The 24,431-nt window shown below is 47.6% G+C and overlaps 2 protein-coding genes across 13 annotated transcripts; one reads left to right on the top strand and one right to left on the bottom strand.

Annotated features, from left to right (window-relative positions):
* Positions 1 to 1,999: 1,999 nt before the first annotated feature.
* LOC120808230 (uncharacterized) lies at positions 2,000 to 3,131 on the bottom strand. Its single transcript, XM_040160945.2, has 2 exons — positions 2,385 to 3,131; positions 2,000 to 2,098 (listed from the first exon to the last, which is right to left on the bottom strand). The coding sequence occupies exons 1-2, from the start codon at positions 2,991 to 2,993 to the stop codon at positions 2,048 to 2,050; spliced, it is 660 nt and encodes a 219-aa protein (XP_040016879.2). The 5' UTR covers positions 2,994 to 3,131; the 3' UTR covers positions 2,000 to 2,047.
* Positions 3,132 to 3,839: 708 nt separating this feature from the next.
* ankrd6b (ankyrin repeat domain 6b) lies at positions 3,840 to 24,126 on the top strand. 12 transcript variants are annotated; one of them, XM_040160649.2, is made up of 17 exons: positions 3,840 to 4,062; positions 13,293 to 13,385; positions 13,637 to 13,997; positions 16,567 to 16,665; positions 17,719 to 17,817; positions 18,987 to 19,085; positions 19,211 to 19,309; positions 19,579 to 19,677; positions 19,857 to 19,955; positions 20,112 to 20,189; positions 20,569 to 20,673; positions 20,769 to 20,876; positions 20,964 to 21,122; positions 21,313 to 21,465; positions 21,724 to 21,837; positions 21,998 to 22,280; positions 22,634 to 24,126. In XM_040160649.2, exons 3-17 carry the CDS (start codon positions 13,872 to 13,874, stop codon positions 23,203 to 23,205), a joined length of 2,292 nt encoding a protein of 763 aa, XP_040016583.2. In that variant the 5' UTR covers positions 3,840 to 4,062; positions 13,293 to 13,385; positions 13,637 to 13,871; the 3' UTR covers positions 23,206 to 24,126. The 12 variants fall into 12 exon arrangements, with proteins under 12 accessions (XP_040016583.2, XP_040016582.2, XP_077949660.1 ...); XM_078093526.1 differs by lacking the exon at positions 13,293 to 13,385 and adding an exon at positions 16,773 to 17,063 and having other exon boundaries at positions 3,927 to 4,062; positions 13,640 to 13,997; positions 21,685 to 21,837; positions 21,995 to 22,280; XM_078093530.1 differs by lacking the exon at positions 13,293 to 13,385 and adding an exon at positions 16,773 to 17,063 and having other exon boundaries at positions 3,932 to 4,062.
* Positions 24,127 to 24,431: the final 305 nt, after the last annotated feature.

Below are 24,431 nucleotides of genomic sequence, written 5' to 3'. Positions count from 1 at the left end.
TCCGACTTGAGGCCACGACGTCGTCACTCCGGTTTTCTAATGACAGCGTCATCTAAGAAGCAGCCGTACCGAAAAACATTCACAACTTCCAAGAATAATGTATTGGACACAATCTTCCTGCATGACGCACATCTGTCCTTAATCCAGATTTTAGAGCGCACTCTGGGTCCATCTAATCCCTAAATAAACAAATCACGACAGATTTGCCTATGGTACCACTACTTAAAAATAAAACAGCACCGCAGCAAGTGAACTGATCCCACAGTCCAGTCCTTGTTGTTCATTAATGCATCTGCTGCTTGAAGGTAACCCACTGACTCATGTTCTAATACGTCTGGCTGTGGCTCGTACCCGGGGGCACAACCTCATGACGTCCGCTGTGGCTTTTAACATGTTGTGTCTGGGATGAAATAATAAAAAATAAAAAATTACACACGTTTCTTTGAAAAGCCCCCCCCAACCGCCCCGGACAGTTTACAAATCCCTCCGTGTGCAGAGCCGACAGCTCTGGGTAGTTTGCTTGGACTCGAGCAGGAAGGAGATGGATCATATTTGATGAGCCTGAACCTGAAGTAGGGGTCATGGGCACCATTTAACGGGTCACCATCAGCGTTCACTAAAAGCGTCTGTGACTGATTTGATGCTCTGAATGTCGCCCTCATAAACGGGGCCTACTCAGGTAGAACGTTTTGGGACTGGGAATATCCGTTTCAGTCACTTAGACCCATCTACGAGCAGAAATCCAATGAGAGCAAAAGCCAAAAGAAATAAATACAAAGGTCCAGTAGAGAAATGTGTCTCTCCTCCCCTGTTAATTTAATGGAAGTTATCTTACTTACTTATAGAGACAATCTATTCATCAACATTGGTGGGCAGTGTATGGTGAATTTATACCAATTCACAGTCATTTAGTTAAAGTGTACTATTATTATATATTTGACATTTTCACCATGTAGGCAACTGAAAACAACGGGACGGTAAGAAAATGTTTTTCACAGACTACCGAATGAAAACAGCAACGTCAGCCGTAGCCGATTATTAGCCGGAGCTCAACAGTTGGTGTAAATTCTGTCATGTGAACTCCTTCTGAACCCTGAACTGTAGGAGTGTAAAACGCTCCGTGGGGTTCTGCTGACATCTGCTGGACATCCTGCTGGGAAAACCATGCGTCCACATCGACGTGCGGAATAACTGGCACATTTTTATGAATGGCATTTACAAACCAGGGCAAAGTTTTTATCTCTCTAGAAAAAAAAACGCCGCATTTTGCAGGGGCTTATTAAAATATAAAGGAAAAAAAGAGTCATCATCAATGCACCATAAAGCTGTAAAACCACCTGATATTAACGATAATAGAGCGAGTACAACGATGCGCGTGGTAGCGTGAGGCCAGTATCTCTAAGAGAAATTCTCCTGTAAAGAAGGAAAAGAATAATGGAAGAAATGATTAGAGCACATCTCTCCAGTTTTTATTCTCTCCTGAATAAAAACACTCATTCCAGTACAGTTGGTATTGTGTGATAAGTAGTGTATTTTGTTAATGTTAGCAAACATTTGATGTTTTTCTCCCTCTTTTGGTTTCCTTCCACTCGGTTAATTCGCCTGAAGATAATGTCTTTAAAGGGAACTGACTGAAAAAAAACAAAAGGAGAGACACGCATTTGAAGACCTTGAGATGCATTTGAAAGCTCCAACAAAATCACTTAAAAAGTATAAAAGCATTTTGAAAACAGTGATTTAAAACTAACTATATAAATTGTAGTTGCAGACTATGACTGGCTTGTTCGGAATAGTCGTTAATGCCATTTAAATGTTATACTACAGTAAAGCACAACAGTTTCTATGACATTTTAGCAACATACTACACTATGAAGTAGTCTATAGTATTTGTTATCATATTGTACTGTCGCATTTTTATGATACTTTTGATGACATTTTTTGTTACAATTTGTATGAGAAGTTACAGGACACCACGTCAAAACATGAGACACGTCAGACACACACACACGCCTGTTTCTCATCACCAAGCACTCACCTGCGTGCACCCTCACATCAATGCGCCCCCTGTGGTCAACACCAGATCTGCACGTGTAGATTCCTCCATGTATTTAAATGAGAAAACAAACAGACTAAATGTTGGAGGCAGAAGGAGACGAACAATTCACTACATATTTAGCCAATAGATGAATGTGACGATGGACAAAACCCTTCCAAAAAAAGATGGAGGCAGGGCAGGGAGGAAGAGGTACAAGCCAGTGGCCTCCACCTGCTCCGGCTTCGCAGCGATGTAAAATGTCTCTGTTCGGGACTTCTGCCTCCCTCTGCCTGACCTTCTTCTTGTGGACCGTTAAGGTCTTCAGGCTCTGTTCCCTCTCAGCGCTCACCTCGAGTTCCTCCCTCTCGCCCTCCATCTCCTGCTCCTTTCGCTTCCAGCCACAGACTTTCTGTTTCAGGCCCCCTGTGACTCGAACCAGAGCTCTGCAGCTCGCACGCAGGCCTCCTTCTGTCTCAGCAAGGTTCTCCCTAAACTTTGCCTCGAGGTCCTCCATCTCGTCCGTGACCTCCTGCTCCCTCTGTTTCCAGACCTGGTTTCTCTGGTTCAGTTCCGTTGTGACCTGAACCAGAGCTCTGAACCTAGCATCCGGCACATGGGTCCTACGCCTCCCGACCTCCTTCTCCTCGCATTCCCGCTGGCTCCTCCGCTGGGCCGCTTCCAACTCCTCCGCCTTCAGTTTGAGGCTCTCCTTGAGACGGGCGATTTCGGCTGCGGATTCCTCCTCTTTTAGCTCTTGGAGCTCCAGCCGGCTGCAGGCGGAGGCCTTTTCACTGACTGAAGCCTGCTGCAGGTGAGTCAGAGACTCTACTTGTCTGTCAGCGCGCGTGAGAGCGCCTTCCAGATTGAAGTAGAGAGCAGGAAGTAGGCCTCCGGGGACCCGCACGGCGTCTCTTCTGGCCATGGTGTGGAACATTGTCCGTAGCCCACGGAGGATCATCTAGCGTAGCGGTGATCAAAGAACTGTCCCGTACATGCTTTTTGGAGTAGACTGAAGCCCAGCAGAGGTTAAACCCGCCAGTTCCCCCCGATAGACCTGACAAACACAACCTGGTCTTGTTGAAGTGAATCCTGGAATGAAATGTTTGGTTTAGAATCTAAACTTTAGAAGCATCCGAGTTCCAGAATCAGACGCCCGAGTCATCACATTCTGATGTCATCACATCCCCAAAGAGAAGCACAGTCGGTTTCTCATCGACGTCCAGAGGACCAGAGGAGACCACCGTGTGCTCCTCTGGAGCTCCTCTGGTCCTCCAGACGTCCCTCGCTTGATTTATTCCCTCAGTGCACTTTGTAAACATGAGTTTATGATCTCATTTAGTCTTAATCTTCCATACAGTCAGATTTACTCAGATTTTGGAAGAGAGAGAGCGAGGAGGGGGGGAGTGAGAGAGAGGGAGGAAGAGGAGAGAGAGAGGAGGGGGGAGAGAGAGAGAGAGAGGAGGGAGAGAGCGAGGAGAGAGAGCGAGGAGGGGGAGAGAGGAGGGGGAGAGAGAGAGATGAGGGGGAGAGAGAGCGAGGAGGGGGAGAGAGGAGGGGGGAGAGAGAGAGATGAGGGGGAGAGAGAGCGAGGAGGGGGAGAGAGAGCGAGGAGAGAGAGAGAGCGAGGAGGGGGAGAGAGAGAGGAGGGGTGAGAGAGAGAGAGGAGGGAGAGAGCGAGGAGAGAGAGCGAGGAGGGGAGAGAGGAGGGGGGAGAGAGAGATGAGGGGGAGAGAGAGCGAAGAGGGAGAGAGCGAGGAGAGAGAGAGTGAGGAGGGGGAGACAGAGAGTAGGGGGGAGAGAGAGAGAGGGCGAGAGGAGGGGGAGAGAGAGAGAGAGAGGAGGGAGAGAGAGAGGAGGGGGGAGAGAGCGAGGAGGGGGAGAGAGAGCGGAGGGGAAGAGAGAGAGGAGGGGGAGAGAGAGAGAGAGAGGGCGAGCGCGCGTTTGTTTTCACTCGAAGTGTCTCTCGCTCGACGCGCAGCTCGCGAGCTTGTCGGAACTTAACTGTCGCGTCGCTCTTCGTCTCCGATGTGAGTCTCTCTTTTCCTTATTTGTAATTGACGTCATTATTTATTTGTTTTGTTTAGTTGTTGTCCTCGTAAACACCGAGGTTCACGCGCGTCGTTGCTTGGCGAGGCCCGCTGACTTGAATTAAGGAGAAATCAGCGCCGTGTTCTAATAACGAGGGTTAATGTGAGCTAACGCCAGTGGCCGCAGGCTCCTAGCGTAACTTTGATTTAGCTTTAGCATTAAGCTAACGTGTTCTGGTATCGGCTCAATTCCACCTGGACTCTCTTACTCTCACGGCCGTGCACTTCGTGTAACTTGTATGTTGTACTTGTAAAATGTTCATTTTATCGTGACTTTATTAATTGATAATGTCCATCGAGAGAATCCCTTTAAACCACATTTAATTTGCCTCTTAAACGGATCTAACGTTAATTAGATAAATAATCTTAATTTGAGCGGTTGTAGAAATATGATGATCGCGAACATTACCAATATTTGTGAGAACAGCCCCCCAAAGTTATTTTACCTCCAAACAATACATTACGTTACGAATAAGTAACTTAAGTTGTAGCTCTAACGTTAAATAGAAATACAACAAGTAGGCATCAGATTCAGTGTGTGTGTGTAACGTTATATGTGCCTGCAGGGAAAGGCCCTCGTCACCGCTGCAGCAAATCAAAGAGTTGAAATGCCCTCAGACTTCACAAAGCCACCGTGTCAACGTGTGTGTGTGCTTTTCACCACTGAACGACCTCACCGAGATGTTCATTATAATCATATAAAACCCCACCAGGGAGATACACACGTTACTGCATACAATCCTTACAAAATGCGTCTCTATTTCAAGGGCTTCGGTGCAACCAAGGGAATATGTCAGATGTCTGGAAACAGGAATAAATTAAGCAATTGCTAATTATTCAGGACATTAGGTGCACAACAGCGAGTGTCTGATGCAAATTAGGCTACAACCCCTACAAAATACCCCAGAAATGTGAAATAAAGTAGGCTTAAGTGAAATCTTCCCTGCAGCTTAAGGCTTAACCTAAATATTTAATGCTATAAGGGTTCAAATTGCGGGTATTTAACGGTTGAAGATATGAGCTTCTTAGGACAGGCTCGCTTGTAATGTGTTATAATGATAATTCCTCAGACCAATAAAGCAACTCATACCCCAAGGAAGAAAGAATATGTTGTTGTGAGCTGGTGATGAAGAATGGGATTTGCTCATGAGGCTTTAGTGTCATTAGGCTCTTTACATTTTAATGAATTCCACTATAGAGATTGACCCAGTGAGATGTAAAAAACAAAACAAAACAAAAACTTTAATTTATGCAGGGTTTATGATTAACTTATTTAAGATTGTTTGTTCGGTTGGTTGTTAGTTTTTCAAATTAAATGTTGTTCACTGAAAAACTAAATCTTGTATCTCGGATGCGATTAAGATATCGTCCGTACAAATCACAGGGAAAAGGGATTCAGTGTGTTTTAAGTGTAATTTTAAAGGACTTAAGCAGATGTTGATAATATTGTGAAACAAAGTAATTTGGGCCGGGATAGTTGGTACATAAAATATTTCACACTGTCCCACGTCTACGGCAAGGAATACCACTTTAATTCATGTTGTAATACTTTGTTTTTTTTTAATGCTTTTTTATACTGAGCGGCACAAAAAGGTGTCAGACTAAAACGTCACCGTGAGAATCTATTGAATCTGTGTGAGATTAAGTTACACCGATGAGTCACCCCTTCTCCTTGATTCCTGGTCATCCCTCTTGTGTGTGAGGCAAACGTCTTTTCTCCTTCCCTCCAGGAAACACGCAACACAGTGGTTCTTTTGTTACTGATGGATTTACTCGCCTTCATCATCAGTCAACGTCATCTAATCCGCCGTCAAACTGTTCAAAATACACAACAAATGTACACGATGAGCACAAATTCCTACTCCGTACAAACGTTTTTTTAAACACACAAACACAAAGGTGGAATGGGATGATTGTCTACAATATTACTAAATCTTTAAGCATCTTCCAAAAATGAGATTCTCTAAACAACGCAGGATGTAAACATAGTTCTTATTAGAAACAATACTCCTCAAAATAAGTCTCTAAAGTAATTTGTTAACAAATAACATAAATAGAAACCGTGGGAGTTAAATCTAAGGTTTAAAACTGGAGCGTCTCCTCTGTGGGTTCACACCAGCTTCCAAATAAAAAATTTTAACAAGAAAAAAACTCCTGACAATGTAAATTGTAGATGGAGATTCAATCGTTCTGTGAGGAGCCGATGAATCCACCCACGCAGTTATGAGGACGAGCGACCTCACCCGTCCGTCCGTCTGCTCCCGTCCCCGGGGAGCTGATTAGCCCGGCACAGTGCTGACGGGGTCAGAGGTCACCAGGTGTGTAATGGGCCCATAATGAGCCTTGGTGGGCCACAGGGCTGGCTGGGTGGGTGGGAGGGGCGCTTTACATGCTCCAGAAACTAGACACTGTATGAGAGGAGATGATTAGATTTGTCTGTCAGATGGGGCAATGGAGCCTAATGTGAGCATTTGTTCTCAAGTGGAAGTAAAGATGATTTGCTAATTCCCACGAGGCTTTCCTTTCTGTAGGACCGATTGCCCATTATAACATCAAATCTGTGGCAATAATGCTGTGTTTCAAGGAGATAATATCAATTTAGAATCAGATTTCCACATCAGAATTATGGGTCCAGTTTAGCTGCCAGTGTGATTTATTGATTCTGTGATTTTTGCGCCGATGTCACCACTCTGGTCCCAATGTAGGGAATCGCTCTGTGGGGGGGGGGGAAAGGAGCTCTTTAGTCTTTTGCATTGCAGGGGCTCTAAATCCCACTTAACCCTTTACTGGTAACTTGAAACAATGTGGAGGCAGTGATGGATGGATGCTGTCTACCGGGAGCACTCTGTGCAGCAGGGTGCAGCCTGTACTTTGTGTGTGTTGTTGGGGTGGAGGGGGTGGGGGCGGGTGTTTGAATGCCCCGCCTGACAGCTGACACTCTGCTCTCTCCAGCTGGAGATGAGGCGCCACGGGCAGCTTCACCTCCTCCTAATTTGCGCATGTTTACGCAACGCGTTCTCACCCCGGCCCGTCACACGCTGACGCTTGCTTGGGACCCTCGGTGTCACTTTGTAACACACCGGGAGGTTGGGCAGGAATATGAATCATTACTGAGTATATATTAGGAAGACATGGGAAATGAAAGCCAGCTAACTGGACTGAAAGCTAGTGGGACGGGCAGTTTGCTCCCCTAACGACCACATGTGGTGCTGTTGTTGTTGTGGTGAAGCCTTTGCTGGCCTGCGGGCCACGGGTGGTGACCTCTTTGTAAAAGTACCACCAAAAAGCTGGAGACACAAGCACAAGGGGCCTTTTCTGCTCGGTGCCTCTGAACAATGAAAGGAGGGGGGGGGCGTTGGGAGGTGATTACGGACACCAGACTGGCAAGGGGCTTCAAACTCTGAGTTATTTTTGTGAGGGTCTTCTTTGTTGTGCAGCTGCATCCGTTAATCCTGTCGCACTGCATTCAAACAGGTTTGTAGATTGTATGGAGCGTAAAACCAGAGAGCAAAAACAGAGTAAATGGAGGATATTTGGCACAGATTCTGGCTCATTTATTTCAGTTACATTACATGTCATTTAGCTGACGCTTTTATCCAAAGCGACTTACAATAAGTTCATTGACCTAACACAATTTTCAATTATTTTCAAATCATGGTCACTTTAATTTGAGAAAGGGTGGTGAACTCCCATGATGCAACGCTACTTCTCTACATTAAGATTCAGGCATAATTTCTTTAAAGAAATGGTGAGAAAAAAAATAGGCCAACTTCGATGTAACTGAGGATTCTGCAGCGTGGCTGCAAAGACGTTGGTGTTGCTTTGTTAGTCTTACCACCAGTTGTCTGCAGATGGAAGAGAAACCAAGTCCAGGGTCGCGTCTGAAACTATGATCCCTCTGTCTTCATATTGCACCGGCGCGTTGATAAGATGTTCTGGTTGTAACGTCTAAACAACGCTGTGCTGCAGACGCCACACGGAGTTCCTCCTGGGAGCTTTTCACTTTGCAAGGCCAACTTCTTTCTCATTGACACGTCCTTTGATAAAATGTGCATGGGCACAATAACATTTTAAATATTTCACTATTCATGCATAAGATGTAATAACTATTCTTTACCGTCACAGATTTGTTAACCTCGTCCTTACCTGTTGTTTCATTGAGAGAAATGCACAAAAAAGATTCTTCTAATCCTGGTTTTTAGGGTCGTTTCAATGTCCTCCCCTGTACAGCGATGCGACTTGTACTTAATGCACAATGTGTTGTTACATTTAGTCTAATGTTTAAGTTAAGCTCTGTATTATTTATTGATGGCCATCACATCTGGATCAGCTGTCTCTTGTGTGACAGGAGGTTTATTTCCAGCAGTGACCTGAGGATTAGCAAACAGAGTATCGGCCTCCCGCTTCTCTGGTGATTAAACAGATAAAATGGAAAATATGTGTGGCTGTTAACGGCGCCTTTAAATTACGCCATGGTTTATACGCTTTTGTCCAAAAGACCATAATGCACCTCAAAGATGTTCGTCCTCGTACCATTTAGTTTTGTGTGAAGAGGCATCTACTGTCACGCACAACCTGCGTCACCAGCTCCCTCGTGGCCACCACGTCCCCGCCTGTGGTTATACTTCCACTTATGTCCCATTGGGTCCACCGTAGATGTTCCTGCAGCGAGCCAGCGCTGGAACAGATCTTGGGATTAGTGCGGGTCAAAGTATTGTTTTAATCTGGTTTTAGCTCTCCGTCCCTGACTGGTGCAGCAAAGACAGATGGCTGAGTTTTGAGTGAGAGGGGGGGGGGGGGGGGGCTCCATTCAGACCACTAGCTTTTCACACACACACATTAAATGGTCATGTCACTGATACCCCACATCTACAGTATTGGGTGGGGGAAATAGCTGCACTGTTAAGAGCAGTGGAAGGGAAGCTGCCACTTGTGTCTTTGTTGTTCCTTCTGCACTCAGATTCACTAGACGTGGGGAGACACCCGTTTTTATCTTGGAATAAAAATGAAATCACAGGTGTCTTTATCTTGGTTTCTGTGACGATCATATCTGAGTGATGATTTATTATCTTCACAAACCTTCTGGTCTTAAACACTCTCTCCTGTTGCAACAAGGAAATCCAACTAACTCCGTGCGCTTGTTGTTGTAACCTCAGCGACACCGTACGAGAAAACACACAAAGGCTTCTTTCATGTGTCACTCAGCATTTGGTGGTTATTGTCCCTCATTTTTACTAACAGAAAAAGGAAGCTATGAGCTGAGCTGCATCAGTAGAAATAGTGTGTGTGTGAGTCCATGCGTAGTACCGTGGGAGTGTAAAGTAACAGGCCTACTTCAATGGGGCTGTGAGTGCTCACAAACTGAGGGAGGAGATGACCCACATAATGGAGAATGCACTGCAGGCTCCCGCTGAAGGTAGTTTTAGTGTGTTCATGCTCTGCTTCAATACACAAAGGTAACAGACTCACAGTTGATGTTTATTCTGTATCGATGTGGATCTGTAGGATGTGACCTCTTGTAGAGTTTTGACGTGTAATGAGACGCCTCAAGGAATTTCTGAAAAGATGTTGGTGCACGTCTTTGAGGTGTCTTTCAGAGGTCAGGGAGTGCATTGCATCACTTCTTGGTTGGTCAGACCTGATGTCCTCTCACCCTCAAAGGTGTTGGTGATGCACGTGATGGTAGGCGGGCACGAGCCGTTACATTCCTGGCATACTTCGGATATCAACTGCTTCCCGAGGTCCCAAAGGATTCATGGTTGTCCTCTCACTGACTCCGTGTTACTCGTCTGATTTACACCTTGTGAAGGGCGGAATTCAGAGCCCTCGTAGTTTTGTTTTAGCTCGTATACTTGCTGTGCCAGTCCTGATTATATATAATAGGTATAATTGACCTTCAGTTCTGGGAATGTGATGTTGAAACTCCCATTTGGGAGAAATGTGCAGGTGATTGTGAATGAGTCGGTGAGGTCAGAGCAGGTATGTCGCTGAGGTCATCGAGCGGGCGCCGCCCACCACAGCTGTTTCTCTGAATGAAGCCCGTCACAACTCCAGCCGGCCGGACCGCAGGACTCGACAAGTCCGCTATCAGAGAAGCCCAAACACGAGCAGCAGCCTTTGATTAAATACTGTTTGAACAAATGGAGAGGCTTGTTATGCATTATGGGATGCTGATCGCTCCGGGAAATGCTGTTTTATAAACTTAAAACATTATACTGATGGAGTCTGACTCTGTGCAATGTTGTGTTTGTCTAATAGTAATGGTCCATTAAGTATATATTGTGGTATTAATCTGACAAAGGAACACACAACATGAGACGGCCGGCTGTATTCTGTTGACCTCAGACTGACCCAAACCTCTCCCTCCATGTTAAATATGCAAATTAGGCTGTATAGTAATAATCTTTGGTGAATTTATGAACAATATGCACAAATTGATAAAGTATAAACAGTCCTTCCACCTCCCCGATGGGCTCTCTCCCCCCCACCACAAGGAGTAAACGTCTGCGTGAGAAGGCGAGCCGGTTAATAAGTATTCTCCAAGGCCTCCCTGAGCTGTGAAAAGAGGGTTCGGCGTTTCTGGTTCTTGAACTGGAGTCCTGAGCTCAGGAGAAAGGGGTTTGCACAAAAGGCCGGTTGCCTAGCTGCCTGCGAGGAGCCTCGCTGCCGCTGCCAGGCCGGCTTTGTGTCTGCAAGGTCTCCGACTGAACGGCATCTTCTGGAGAATCCACTGGAATGCAGTTGGGGAGAGGATACCCCCTCCCTACCCCCCCCTTCAGCTTAATGTTATTCAGTTTTTCAGCGGGCAGTAGGGAGCCATTCACAGGTTGCCATAGTTATTCACAACCCTTTTTCCAGCTCAATTGAATTGACCTCTGATGGGGAGGTTTTTCACGCACTCCCCTCTGTGGGCTGGTTCCAAATTGGCTGTTTTCAAGGATGTTTGTCGGACTGCAGAATCGCCCATAAATACTTTAGACGTGTGGAAATGTCTTGAGTCTAAGACGGATAATGGAGGGAATAATCAAGCACACTGTCTTGGTTTGGACTCCCGAGCCTTGGCATTGTGTGTATTTGTAATATGAATATTTGAATATGTTCATTCTACCCAACGTGATTATTATTAAATCCGCGGTGTGAGATCTCAATAAAATACATCTTTACGGTTCCATTCACGCTGTAATATTCTTGTGCTTTAAAGTTGAAACTCTGCTCCAGTAGTGATTTGGTTGGTAGCATCTGTGTTCCGTGGTGGAGTTGGGCTGGAGGGGTAATGTCTTGGATTTAGTTGCGTGTGCCTGCGGCGTTGACGCCGTCCTGTTGCTTTCATCCGCTCCGCGTGGCCTCGCTGCTCGCTGTGCTTCAGCGATGAGACACGCCGTCATTAGACGGACTGTCATCACAGATTAGGCTCCAGGGATCAGATGGGATGTGCCTCTTCCTCTTCAGTCGGTGTTGAGGTGTTTTCACTGTCTCTCCCGCGTCCTGCGTTCGGCTCCGGTTACCAGCTTGTTCGCTTGGCCTCCTGGAAAGCAGCGACTGCAAAGTCCGGATCCACTTTCTCAGACTGCGTTTTTAAGACGAGCAAACTCCCTCATTCGCTCAGCTACAGGGGAGTTTACAGCAATTTATTTTTGTCGGCGCATGAGAACCCTTTTGCGTCATGCACTCGCGGTCACATGCAGGGATCTCACACCAACATTAACCCAGTTAATTGAGGGAAGCTATTGGATGAACACAAGAATGTGAGAACCTTGACCGAAGCCCCGCTGTGGGAGAGAGAAGCAGCCTGCTGTGGTTACACGGCCTCATGGCTGAGAAGTTGAGAAAAGTGCATCTCTGCAGCCTCTGATTGAGAAGACCACCCAATTATGACAGCGAATGAAAGGCGGGAGGCTTTTCCCCACGAAACCACGAGCAAAACGGTGCCTGTTAGTCTCTGGTTACTTCAAATATATTTAATCAAGTAACTGTACTGAAAAAAGTAAAAGGATCATTTAGTTTAAATGTACTATTTTTGTACTTTAGGCTACAAAAAAGTCTGCACCTTTTAATCACTATGAAGCTCAGAGACGACAAAGTTTTTCTTGACCTTCTCGCGTGAAGAATCCACTTGTGTACGGAAACATCCTCCACAATCTGCTCCGGATTCAGCTGCTTTACTCCCTCCTCCTCAAAGCATAATGGAACCAGTCCGCTGGACCTCGTTGGTCCTGCTGTGCTCCTCAAATAGAACGAGTTTTCAGCTTCAGGGATAAACGGACTCACCTCACAAAGGTCACTGCTGGTGTTAGCATGTAGCATGTTAGCCAGACGTCGCGTGCGCCTGCTGTGCATCGGTGATGCATTAAGTTGATCAACAGTCAGGGTGCAACAGTGAACGTGAGCACCTGTGCGTTTGTTTCGTGAGTGAGTTTATCTCCTTCCTGTTGCTTCTGTCTTATGTCATTAATCAGCAATTTTAAATTTTATATCTGTGAAATAAAAAATATATTTTAAATAAACCACATGTAGTAGAAGTAGTCTGGCTGTAATAAATATTTCTCATTCTATAAAAAGACACAACCCTGTAATAAATGCTCGTATAGTTGGGAGTTGTCACAGCACAAATAACATCTATAACAGATAATATTGGCTCTTTAATCACCCAGCCTTCCTGTCCCAACATGTTCAGAGCGTCTGTTGTTACCTGCTAGTTTTATGACGCTGGATTGATAACAACAGAAAAGAATTTGAGATGAAAGGAAGCCACTGTCAGAACTGTCAGTGTCTTTACTGCCACTAAATGGTTCACCCTGTCTCCCCAAAACACCTTGTCTCTCTACTGAAATACAAATAATAATGAACAAATTGTAAAATCTTCTCCTCATACAATAATTGTTATTCTGAAGGAACTTCTAACTTCTAGAGAATTATTAAGTAATACATAGATATCCGTCAAAATTGAAACCAAACAAAGGAAAGTTAGAGCAGAGATTTTGTGCAAAATACTTTTACTACTACATACTACATTTGAGGATTTTTGCAAGAACCGTATGTTTCTGTGATGTGTCTGCTCAGGAACCTCTTTCTCGCCAGTGACCCTGGTGAAGCTGTATTTCCTCTAATAGTTGTAAAGTTCCACGAGGCCGTGATGATCCCAGAGGTCACAAGGGGTCGTTTTATTACAGGGACATCAAGTCTGGGGAGAAAAGGCTCTTCGGACAATACAAGGAGCGACTAGTTAGAGGAAACATCATCACGCGTCCCACAGACTTATTACGGTAACACACGACGGCAGCAGTAAAACGCAATGTGTATTTCAATGTGATGAGGAGTCGCTACTATTGAATTAAATGATGCAGTACAGGCTTAGATAAACATTATGTTTCCCTCTTTGTGGCACACGTTGTTATTTCTGTGCGGATGTGTAGAACAACGTGTACAGTATGGATGTGCCCCCCCCCCCGCGTTCCTCCCCGTCTTCCTGTTTGCACAGTGTTTTCACGCCATGTGTTTCCTCTTCTCTTCCCAGCAGCGGAGAGGATGAAGGGGAGGAATCGCGGCGGTTCGCGGGGTTTCTAACCAACGTGAGCAGCAGCAGCAGCGTCTCCAGCTCCACGTGTGCAGCGGCGCTCGCCATGAGTTAGACGGACCCCCTCGGACTGACCGCCACTGCTGCCTCCGCCCCCCTACCCCCCCCCCCCCCCCTCACCCACGCCACCCGGAGCCCCCGCGTCCGAGTGCGGCGGCTTCTCTTGCCCTGCTTCATGAGCCAGCAGGATGCGGCTGAGGTCCTCGCACTCTCCGAGCGCCTCCTCATAGCGTCGCACAAGGGACAAGCCGACAATGTGGTCCAGCTCATCAACAAGGGCGCCAAAGTGGCCGTGACCAAGGTGAGTGGGGGGGGGTGCTTCAATTCCTTTGTAATTGTGTAGAGAATGACGGACACGCCTCAGAGGACTGCACAACATACAACGTCCTCTGTTCCTGAACCTTTCGGGGGAAAAAGGGGGAGTATCCCTCTCCCATCATGGACAGAAGAACAATAGATATGTACAAAATGATAAGTAGTAACTAAGTTAATCCACATGACAGAAAGGATACATATAATGAGACTAGTACTGTGAATAATGCTCTGATATTAGCAGAATAAAATCTCCAACCACAGCGTAGTGGAGAAAACCAAGTAATAATGGTGGTAAAAGCAGTAATAGAAATATGACCAATGATGACGGTGTGAGCAGTGGGAGTCATGCAGGCAGGAGCAGCTTCAGATGAGCTCAACAACAGTGAAAGAAACCAAAAACGGGGACATGTGATATCTGGAGCTTCATCTCTCTGTCAGCGGCCCGTTTTACAGCGTCTGCCTCCTCTGGGTGTCGTTTGTCCCGTCGTGTCCCCGAGCTGTGTGACTCATCCAGGTCCTCTACTGATGATCCAAATAGCCCGCCTGTGTTTTTTCACTCCCGCTAATGTCTTTACTGCGACTTTTTTGTGCGCGAAGTAAATATGGCAGTATTTTCTGTTTACGGAGCAGATGTCACCTGCGCCTCTCGGTTCAAACGGAAGCAAGCGGAGCACGAGAGGCCGAGCGGCTCTGGAGCTTTAATGGGAACAAGTGATTTCAGAAGCTCCGCACTCAGTCAGCGTGATGATGTGCAGCCAGCGTGAACGAGGTCGTGAGCACCGCAGCGAGTTCATCATTGTGAGGGGGGGGAAAAAAAGTTCAATATTGCTTTATTATCTATATGTAAGCAAATAGACGTATTCACTTTGACGTGAAAGCTTTCAGGCTCACGTATAAAATCATCGATTTCTTGGTGTTTTTATAAATATTCTGTCGGATCCCTGAAACGAAAAAGCGAGCGAGTGCTGAATAATATTCATGTGTGAATCCTTTTATCTCAAATGATTATTTTCGCCCGCCATGTGCTTCGCAAAACCAATTTCCCACGGGAACGCCGTGGCTTCGTCCCGCAGCGGCTACGACAACATCGCGCGTGCTGCTCCGATGATTTTGTTCGGACCAGCTGTTATTTGGGTATTTTGGCCGGGTGCCACGATGAAAACTTAATCCAGGATAAAGGGGGCAGAGTTTCATACGAAACATTCCCCTGCTCGGGAAACGGAATGCGGGAATAGTTTTCAGAAGGCTAATGCGATGAAGGGATTGAGGGGGAAAACGGATGACAGGGGGGCTTTAATGAGGTCGGTAATGAAGAGGAAAGCGTTGTGAGATGATGGTTGAGACCTCGTGGGTTCCCAGGTTTCCAAGGACTGTGGGTTTTGTCTCGCATCACTTACATTGGAGTGGATTTGGTCCCTCTGCAGGTATTATTGACGGGAGCCAAGAGCCAATACTTGATTACTAAATGGAGAACAAAAATGTCAAATATGTTTGGACAAATTTTTTACTTTAACATCGAAGAGTTCTGAGATTCGCCTTTTAAGATGAAAGATGAGATGTATTGATCCCCACGAGGGATGTAACTTTACAAGAGCATACGCAGACAACAACTGTGAAGTAAAGTGACACCCAAAGTACCGAGTGCCTCTGGAAAAAAGTGTGTAGACCCCCCCCTCAGGCCGGCTGTTTACCTGAGCTCGGCCAGTGGCTCCTCTCCAAGGTAACTCGATCTGAGGGCCGCGTAAATACAGAGCCGCACCCAGACAAAGCACGTCTGAGATAATACCGGGGGGAGGTGGCGCGGTTGTGTGGGAACACACATTTGATCTGTTATTAAACCGCGTTTGCTCAGTGGAACGACAGATTAACAGGGATCACCTGACTTCCTGCTCCGTCTTTCTCCTGGATACAGTTTGTTTGGGATGTGATGTTCAGGATGTGCTCAGAGCTTTGATCCCGATCCCCCCAACCAGTGTTGTTGTTATGATAATTATATATCTGTCAGAAGGAATTTCCCCGTAGTGAAGTTTCCTCCTGTTACTATTACGTTAAGTATCTGATCACAAGATGTTGGTGTCCGTTTAATATCTTAATGAATCGCTGCACAGTATGCCCAACATAGTCCATGTTTTATGATATAGAGAGAAACAATAAGACCACTCAAATCCTGTACATTATATTATATTTTATTTATAATATATGTATTATATTTAATATATTATTTATAATAAAAGCAATTCTCATAAAATCATTCAAATTGGTGTGTCTAGTCCAGTGACCTTCCTGCTTCAGGCTCCGCCCACAGCGGCCTGTGTTGGCAGGATGCGTAGCCGATCCGCCCCTCAGCCGGCAGGACCAGATGTTCAGATTGTGCACGATTCTCTTAAACCGCGGATTAGGTTTGTTTGTTTTGGGGGGGACTCATTAGCGAGGGGATTGTCCCCCTGGAGCAGCGTTACTTATCTGGCCCCCTGGAATCGTGACGCAGCGGAGCTCGACCTTCGGGGACTTTGCGTGAGTACGTTTGCTTCACCGTGTGTGTCTTGTGTCCCCAGTATGGCAGGAGCCCCCTGCACTTGGCCGCCTACAAAGGCCACATCGCGGTCGTGCGCATCCTGCTCAAAGCCGGCTGCGACCTGGACATCCAAGACGACGTGAGTTCACCCGCCCGCTGCGTCCTCCACGTTTCCACTTCCGGCTCTCGCCCCGCTGTCCTGGTCGGCCGTCGCCAGTGGATCGCTTATCCTCTTTTTCCTTTCAGTTTTGTTCCCACTGGAGCTTTATACTTGTAGACGTAACTGGTCTGATGACCTCCAGTGGCCTCGAATGGGACCCTCTGGACTGTCCACTCGTGGGGTTTCCCTTTCCCGCACATAGTGAAAAGCGAGGCCAAATTGACTCCGTGTGGTCAATGAGCTCGGCGACCGGCTGCAGTACGCCCCCCAGGACGGGAGGGAGCAGGAGGTGCAGACTGAGTCAGGAGGAGGAGAGAAGCCAAAGGAGGAGGAGGAGGGCGGGGAAAGAGCCTGGAGGATCAGGGAGAGTGAAGGAGGTTAGCCAACACCGCTGCCACTGAGCTGGTGGAAATATGCGCCCCCCCCCACATTCTTACCCCCCCTGAACAAACTCCACTCCTCCTCCACTGCTGCTGCCCCTGGGCTACTTCTTATCTAAGCTCTGAATGACCCTGCTCGTCTCCCGCCGCTTCCTCCTCCATCTCTCATGGAAACCATTGCTCCTTCCTCCAAACCTGCTCCCTCACCACTGATCTGCTCTGTGTGCTGAATTTAACTGTAAACTGTTTGAGACGACCTGCTGTGGTTTGTGCGTCTTCTCCGCGGGACGTTGATGATGTAAACATCGTCTCCGCTTGAGTCGGGGATGCACAAGGCTCTTTATGAGTGTGTCAAGTTTGCATTTACTTCGACCTGCAGGCAGAGACATGAACGGAAATCCTTTTTTAAAGGAAATCGTTTAACACAATTTGGAGGAAACCTGTTTGTGATCTTTCTAAGGGCTCAAAATGGTTAAATATGGACCTTTTAGTTATTCTCGTTTATCAATCACATTTCATTCATACAGCACCAAAAGTTCTGAGTTACAAAAAACACCTGTTTTCGTTGGCTACTTTTTTCTGTACAATTTTTTTGTCAAATGATTTGAACAGAACACAAAGTTTTGGTGTGTGTGTGTGTTTCTGTTGGCAGGGGGAGCAGACGGCGTTACAGCGGGCCGCCGTGGTGGGAAACGGCGACGTCATCAGCGCTCTCATTCAGGAAGGGTGTGCGTTGGACAGACAGGACAAGGCGAGGATCAAACACACACACACGGAAACACACACACTGAAACACACTGGAGGAATTTCAAAGCAGAATGAAGAGCGCATTAAAGCATCTGATAATCAAAGAGCATCTACTTAGCCTCGAGTCCCAAAAGAGGAATAAAACTCCTAAATGAAGCATTAATAAAACTAGATACATTTAGATTGTTTAATAAGCGCTCGACAGATGCCGGTGGGATTTTGTTCTGAGCGCATTCTGCTCTTCTCTGCAGACCGTGTACATAAATGGAGCACACGAGACAATAGTTGTGTGATGTGGCTGTCAGCTTGCTTTAGGTGCTCATCCCTACTCGGCTTTACGTTGCCCTTCGGTCAGATAACTGAAGCTGTTATCTACTCTACAAAGCCACCAAACAACAACAAATTCTCTCCTCTCACAGTTTATAAAGGAGGCTTATTAGGAATTCAGTCGCTGTAGTTTCTCCGAAATGAAGATTGTGAGACACCAGAGTTACAAAATAACACCCAACGACTCGCCGTGTTCTGCTTCGTATGTTACTGTTTTTGTCAAAGGAGTCAAAGGCTTTGAGGAGAGCTACGATACGGAATCAGTTCCCCGAAAAAAAGGGCTGTCTGACCTCAAGGTCAAGAAGGAAAGGGTCTATGAATAGATACCATTCTTTTAGAAATGTGAAATATGTCTTGTTGCTGCCTCCGTCCACACCACTGCGTTCCTTTGCTCCCTCGTTTGTAGTCAGTCTATTTATTGTAAGTACATCGTACAACCACACACACAAGTCGTAACTATCCTGTTAATGGCGTCCCAGTGGATGTACAAAAATAATCCAGCAAGCATTAACGTGCATGCTGATTAAGCCCCTTTCCACTTGAATCCCTCAGTATTTGTCCAAAGTGAGCAGACTATGTGGAAAATCTTTTCACGTAATGTCACATTTTGCCAGAGCTTATTTGAAAATCCAGGAAAAAAAGCTGTGGAAACATCAATGGATCACAATGTGTTTACTTACCTATAAAGAACCAGCCATATGTTAGGATACGTTCCGGCTGTATTTTTTTGTCCATCCCTCACCAAAGTGCACTGCTTTGGTAACAACGTCGGCGTCTGTCCACACCTACTGCTGTTCTCCTCCATGTGGACTCTGCATGGTTTGAAATGTGCTCTTGTCTGGTCAGGACGGTAACGCGGCGCTCCACGAGGTGTCCTGGCACGGATTCAGCCAGTCCGTCAAAGTGCTGGTGAAGGGCGGCGCCAACGCTCACGCCAAAAACAAGGTGATGTTGCGCCCTAGTTCTCGACTTTCCACCAATGGCTATGAACTCTGTAGGAATCCTGCAGCAACTTGTGTGAGAAAATAGATCCTAGTAAACAAAAGTAAATGATGACTTTCTGCTTCCAGGCAGGAAACACAGCTCTCCACCTCGCCTGTCAGAACGGCCACGCTCAGAGCGCCAAGGTGCTGCTGCTGGGGGGCGCCAGGCCCGACAGCAAGAACCACGTGAGTCTCCAGCCGGTCTCCCGTGGATACACTTATTAGCATTTAGCGAGAGAAAGATGCTTCTCTTTGGAGTTAGTGGAGAAGGGAGGAGGTAGACAGTGGACATTCACTCATCAATCCTTGTGAGTGCTCAAGGTGTCACATGTCCACTCGCAGTGAGGAACCTTCAATAAAAAAACATGAGCGGTGCAGCTCCGTCGTTGGCCGACGCCACAAACCTGTCTGTTGTTGATCCCTTGAACACGCTAAATGCTAAATGTGTTTTCCAGGCGGGGGACACGTGTCTGCATGTTGCCGCCCGCTACAACCACGTGGCGGTGATCCGCATCTTGCTGGGAGCCTTCTGCTCCGTGGCAGAGAAAAACCAGGTGAGTTCAGATCGCAGAGAGTCCAACACGGCGTTGGTGCACAGTACCTTCCACTGTGGCATAGTCCCTCTGCAGGAACATACGTGTCTCTGGTTGAAGTGATTATGAAAGCATCAGACAAGCTAAGAAGGGTCCACACTCAGACCGAAACCCGTGTGTGTGTGTGTGTGTGTGTGCAGGCTGGGGACACGCCGCTGCACGTGGCAGCTGCTCTGAATCATAAGAAGACGGTACGCCTGCTGCTGGAGGCGGGAGCGGACAGCCACATCTGCAACAATGTGAGTTCCTGCAGCCTCTTTCCACGTCGCTGATGCTCAGAGGAAGCGTTGGTGCTCTGACGAGTCAGCACACACTTCTGTTGCTTGACCTTGATTCTTAATTTAATCTCAAATCGGTTAATTATGCATTAACTCTGGTTTGCTGCGTGTGAGCAGGCGGGTCAGACGGCTCTGGACCAGGCCAGAGAACACAACAACCCAGACGTGGCTCTGCTGCTGACCAAAGCTCCCCAGGTAAAACCAGTAACTCCCAGTCTCCCCAGCAGCTTTAAACCACAGAATGTAGCAGGAGCCTCTGTATGCAACAGAGGCTCCTGCTACATTCTGTCAAATTCAACAATTCAACCAAATACGCAGCGTTTCGTCCACTAAGATGCTTCTTTCCAAAGAGATCTGAAAAGTCAAATGGTATTTTTCTGAGAGTTACAAAAAAAAAAGAAGAAGATTGAAATCTTTTGTTCTCCAACATCAGCTTCCACAAATCTTTTTATAAATCAAGGCATTGTTTGTAAAATGTATATTGTATATTTATCCCTCGTGTTTCATATAACGCAGCAGACACGATCATTCAGCAGTGACTCCAGTCCAGACGTTTGTTTCCTTCCGCGTGAAGGTGCAGAGTTTTGTGCGTGGCAGGAGTGCGAGGAAGAGGAGGGAGAAGATGAAGGCGGAGGGCAGAGCTCAGTCTGTGCCCAGAGACGAGGCGCTGCCCTGTAAGGTAACCGCTGTGTTTGTAGCTTGATTAAAGGAGAAGAAAGAAACGGGAAGATCTTTCTTTTAGTTTTTCTTTATATTCACATACATTGTTTGCAGGACAGCGCCGCAGACGACAGCCAGAGCAGCGACCGACCCGCCTGCAGACACGCCGACGTCCCCGAGACCAACAGCAGGGCGGCAAAGAACAGGAAGCGGAAGGACAAAGTAGGTCCCCTCTGTCGGAGGAACTCGTTTGAATCCACTTGCAGAAGTTCAGGACGTCGTTAACCTCGGACCTTGTGACCGCTTCAGCCGTCTTTGTCCGAGCCGCTGCGCCGCAGAGAGACCAGGCACAGCGACGGCGTACGCAAGAGGAAAAGCAAACCGCCGGGAGCCGACATCCCTCCACATAACTACAAAGCCTACCAGCTCTACACGCTGTACCGCGGCAAGGACGGCAAGGTCATGCAGGCAAGTGCCCGAACCGCCGGTTACGCGTGCGCCCGGAGAGGGGAGCTCGCCTTGAACGTAACTGTGCTCCAAGTGTCACTGTGGCCCGATTAGTGACTGCGGGGACAATAAATGTGCATAAATACTTGTCTGGTCTCTGCTGCACACGTTGCGTGTTTCCTCTTCCGTTTACACGTGCGGCGTGTTTCAGGCTCCTCTGAACGGCTGCCGCTGTGAACCTCTCATCAGTAAACTGGAGAACCAGCTGGAGGCCACCAAGGAGGAGATGAAGACCGAAATCCACACCGTCCAGGACCTGATGAACAGCAAGATGGGCCAGCTGGACCGCAAGAACAAACACCAGGTAGCGCACGCCACGCATTGCTCCAACTAATATTTACACAATGAGATCCTGGTTGAATCCATATTTATAATGTGGATTTAATGGGTAGAGGTGCATAATAGACCAGCTATGACAGCCTGATTAGTTCAGTGAAGGAGGAAATCATGAAGTAGATAGTTGCTGCAGCACGGACCTCACATGAGTTTCTGCTGTGTGTTCGCTGCCTCCTCGTGTTTCTAGTTGAGCTCAAGCGGCGTGCGACTTGTTTTCATCCGTCAGATCCGAGCTCTTGACAAGATGACGGTGGAGCGAGTGTCTGCGGAGAGGACCGAGTGTCTGCAGAGGATCCAACAGCGGGCCCTGCAGGAGAGGCTGGAAGCAGAGAAGAGCCAGGTAACGCCAACGACCAATCACAGGCTCTGCAGCTGATGACGTCATCTCAGACCCTCACGGCTCCAAGGCCACTTTGGTTTAACTTCAGCCGAGCAGATGATATGGCTGACATCTTGGCATAAACGTAACAGCCCGCGTGGTCGTTTTGCCCTTCAAGCAGGCGTCTCTGGTCAGCGAGCTGAAGACGTGGTGTCTGTCCAAGCTGCACAGCGTGGACCTTCGTTCCCCCGGAGAGCCCGACGCCGGCGGCAAGCTGCGCCGCTCCTCCTCCGCCGCCGAGGGCCTGAACAAGGAAGCAGCCGGCGTCACCGTGCTGCCCTCTGGCCGGGGGGGCAGCCTCCAGGGCCCGGAGCTCCACGACGGCCCGGCTCCCCTGGACTCCAGCCGGGGGGAGTCCGGCTCAGCCAACCACTACTTTGTGGTTCACGTGGAGAGCTCGCCAGGTGAGGCCTCATTCAGCATCTTATTCTACCCGAGACGGGCGGCACTGCGTCGCTCTGCCAGGCGTTTATTAAAACAATGAATTGAGGGGAGCACCAAGAGAACACGTTTGTTCTGCAGTGGACACGAGCGAATACGCCGGGAAAACCTTGGCTGTTCTGCCCCGATGCTGTAGAAACGGTGAAAAACTTCAGATTTACATCTTTCCGACTGTCCTCGAACACAAGTGTGACAGGAAAGCTGCAGATAGAATACAATTTGATCAAATACATTTAATGTGTCTCCCTTTGCAGTGACCGGTACTGTAAAGAGTTTAATTGTTAGCGCCACTCTCACTCCCCTGAACCTTTAACAGATGGTGACAAGGCTCCCGCTGCAGAGGTCAGCGCTCTCGCTGCTGCAGAGATTCCCCTGACCGCAGTCCAGGTGGTCCGGCCCAAGGAGCGTTCCGGGATCTGTGCCGACACCCAGAAGAAGAACCAGGACCTGCAGGACGCCGGGCGCGAAGCGAGGGGGGGCAGGAAGTGCAGATCCAGCAGCCTTTCTCCGGCCACAGAGCGCCGCTGCGCCACAACCGAGGCCGGGCTCAGAGGGCGGGACCAAGGGAAACGCCACAGGAAGCACAGCCGCAGCAGGACTAAGTCCAGAGGGGCCGCGGGGGTCAGGACTCTGGAGGTCTTTGGGGACCAGCCCAGCGAGCCCTGCTTTGCTCAGGAGAGGGAAAACATGCACGCACAGGAGGTGACCCAGTACTTCTTCGAGGCGGTGTCGGCGCAGATGGAGCGCTGGTACGAGAGGAAGGTGCAGGAGGCGCGCTGGCAGGCGGATCAGAAGGCTCAGGCCGACCGGGACGCTCTGATGGAGAGGATCGGATACCTGGAGGACGAGCTGCGCATGCTCAGGACTAACAGACACGACGACCGCTAACACACACACACACACACTCCATGTGAGGTTCCAGCGCCGTCGGCCTCTGGACAGCTGGAGTGCAGATTTGTTTTCCTTCTGAACCGGGCCGAGCATCCCGGAGTACTGAAAACATTCCTCACTCAGTGCCCTGTCCCACAAGGGCTGCAACTTCTCACACTAATGCATCATATGAAACACGTGCACATGTTGGGAGGATAAAAGTGATCCGTGTAGCTCCATGTGTGTAGAAGTACACGATGTAACAGTGTCTGCATGTTGACGTTAGAAGAGCAACTCTGATTATATGAGCATGTAACTGTACGACACCTGGAGGTTTATTGTATTGAGGCTGCCCATAGAACACGTTTGTATATATAAGCAGCGACAGTAATTAACATTTTAAACAACCCCGACATTATTTGGACTAAGCAACTCCTAATTGCTCCCCGGGGACAAAATGTAAAAAGCCACGGGTTTAAAGTGTAATGTAAGTCGCTTTGGATAAAAGCGTCAGCTAAATGACCTGTAATGTAATGTAATGGTAGTCATGACCTAAAAAAGAAAAGCTCTAATTATCAGCTCTCTTCAGACTCCGTAGATTTAAACTAACAAGTCCACACGTGACATTTACCGTCTCATGGTTCAGTGGAGAAGGGACACGTCTCCACACCGAGGGTCTGTTCTCACTCAGTACTACGTTATTGATCAATAGGTGACTTCTGGTTTGGGGCTGAACCAGCGGAGGATTTGAGGACTGTCCTCATTTTTTCCACAAAAGGACGCGGATCAGCTTCCAGCAGGCCGACGTTGAAGATGAACCACGAAGAAAGCGCAGCGTTGTTTTGTGGCGGTCGTGTTGGTTGGTTTTACACACAAGGATGTGAGCAATGCACTGCGTGATTACGATAAACATTTTGTATAAAAGATTCTGAATCTGTTCATTGGTCCCTCTTTGTTACGTATATAATTTACATATTGAGCTGTATTTGTTTCTGTCCTTTTTTCCCACATTCATTGACATTTTATGAATTCTAAAAAATTCTGACATTACTTTATTCCACATACTATGAACTCAAAATAAAAAAGCAAGCTGTGTGTTAATTTACTAAGACTTTAGACGTGCTACACTGTGGCGTTAGAAAGCATGTAGGTGTATAGTGCGTCATTGCACACCCTGATTTCCTGCAGCGTCCTTTGCTGCCCCCCTGTGGAGAAACACCAGAACACAAAACTACATTCAGAAG

Source organism: Gasterosteus aculeatus, chromosome 18 (genome assembly GCF_964276395.1).
Source record: "Gasterosteus aculeatus chromosome 18, fGasAcu3.hap1.1, whole genome shotgun sequence".
Lineage (NCBI taxonomy): Eukaryota > Metazoa > Chordata > Actinopteri > Perciformes > Gasterosteidae > Gasterosteus > Gasterosteus aculeatus.
This window is presented reverse-complemented; position numbering and strand designations above follow the sequence as displayed.

What these genes read in the sequence shown, in the direction of transcription:
- LOC120808230 (XM_040160945.2), bottom strand. Translation starts at nt 2,993, where the DNA reads ATGATCCTCCGTGGGCTACGGACAATGTTCCACACCATGGCCAGAAGA. An exon ending in GCGAGAGGGAGGAACTCGAG is followed by an intron (nt 2,099 to 2,384) that starts GTGAGCGCTGAG and finishes AAATACATGGAG; the next exon opens with GAATCTACACGTGCAGATCT.
- ankrd6b (XM_078093526.1), top strand. Translation starts at nt 13,872, where the DNA reads ATGAGCCAGCAGGATGCGGCTGAGGTCCTCGCACTCTCCGAGCGCCTC. An exon ending in ACAGGAAGCGGAAGGACAAA is followed by an intron (nt 20,877 to 20,963) that starts GTAGGTCCCCTC and finishes TGACCGCTTCAG; the next exon opens with CCGTCTTTGTCCGAGCCGCT. An exon ending in TCACGTGGAGAGCTCGCCAG is followed by an intron (nt 22,281 to 22,633) that starts GTGAGGCCTCAT and finishes AACCTTTAACAG; the next exon opens with ATGGTGACAAGGCTCCCGCT.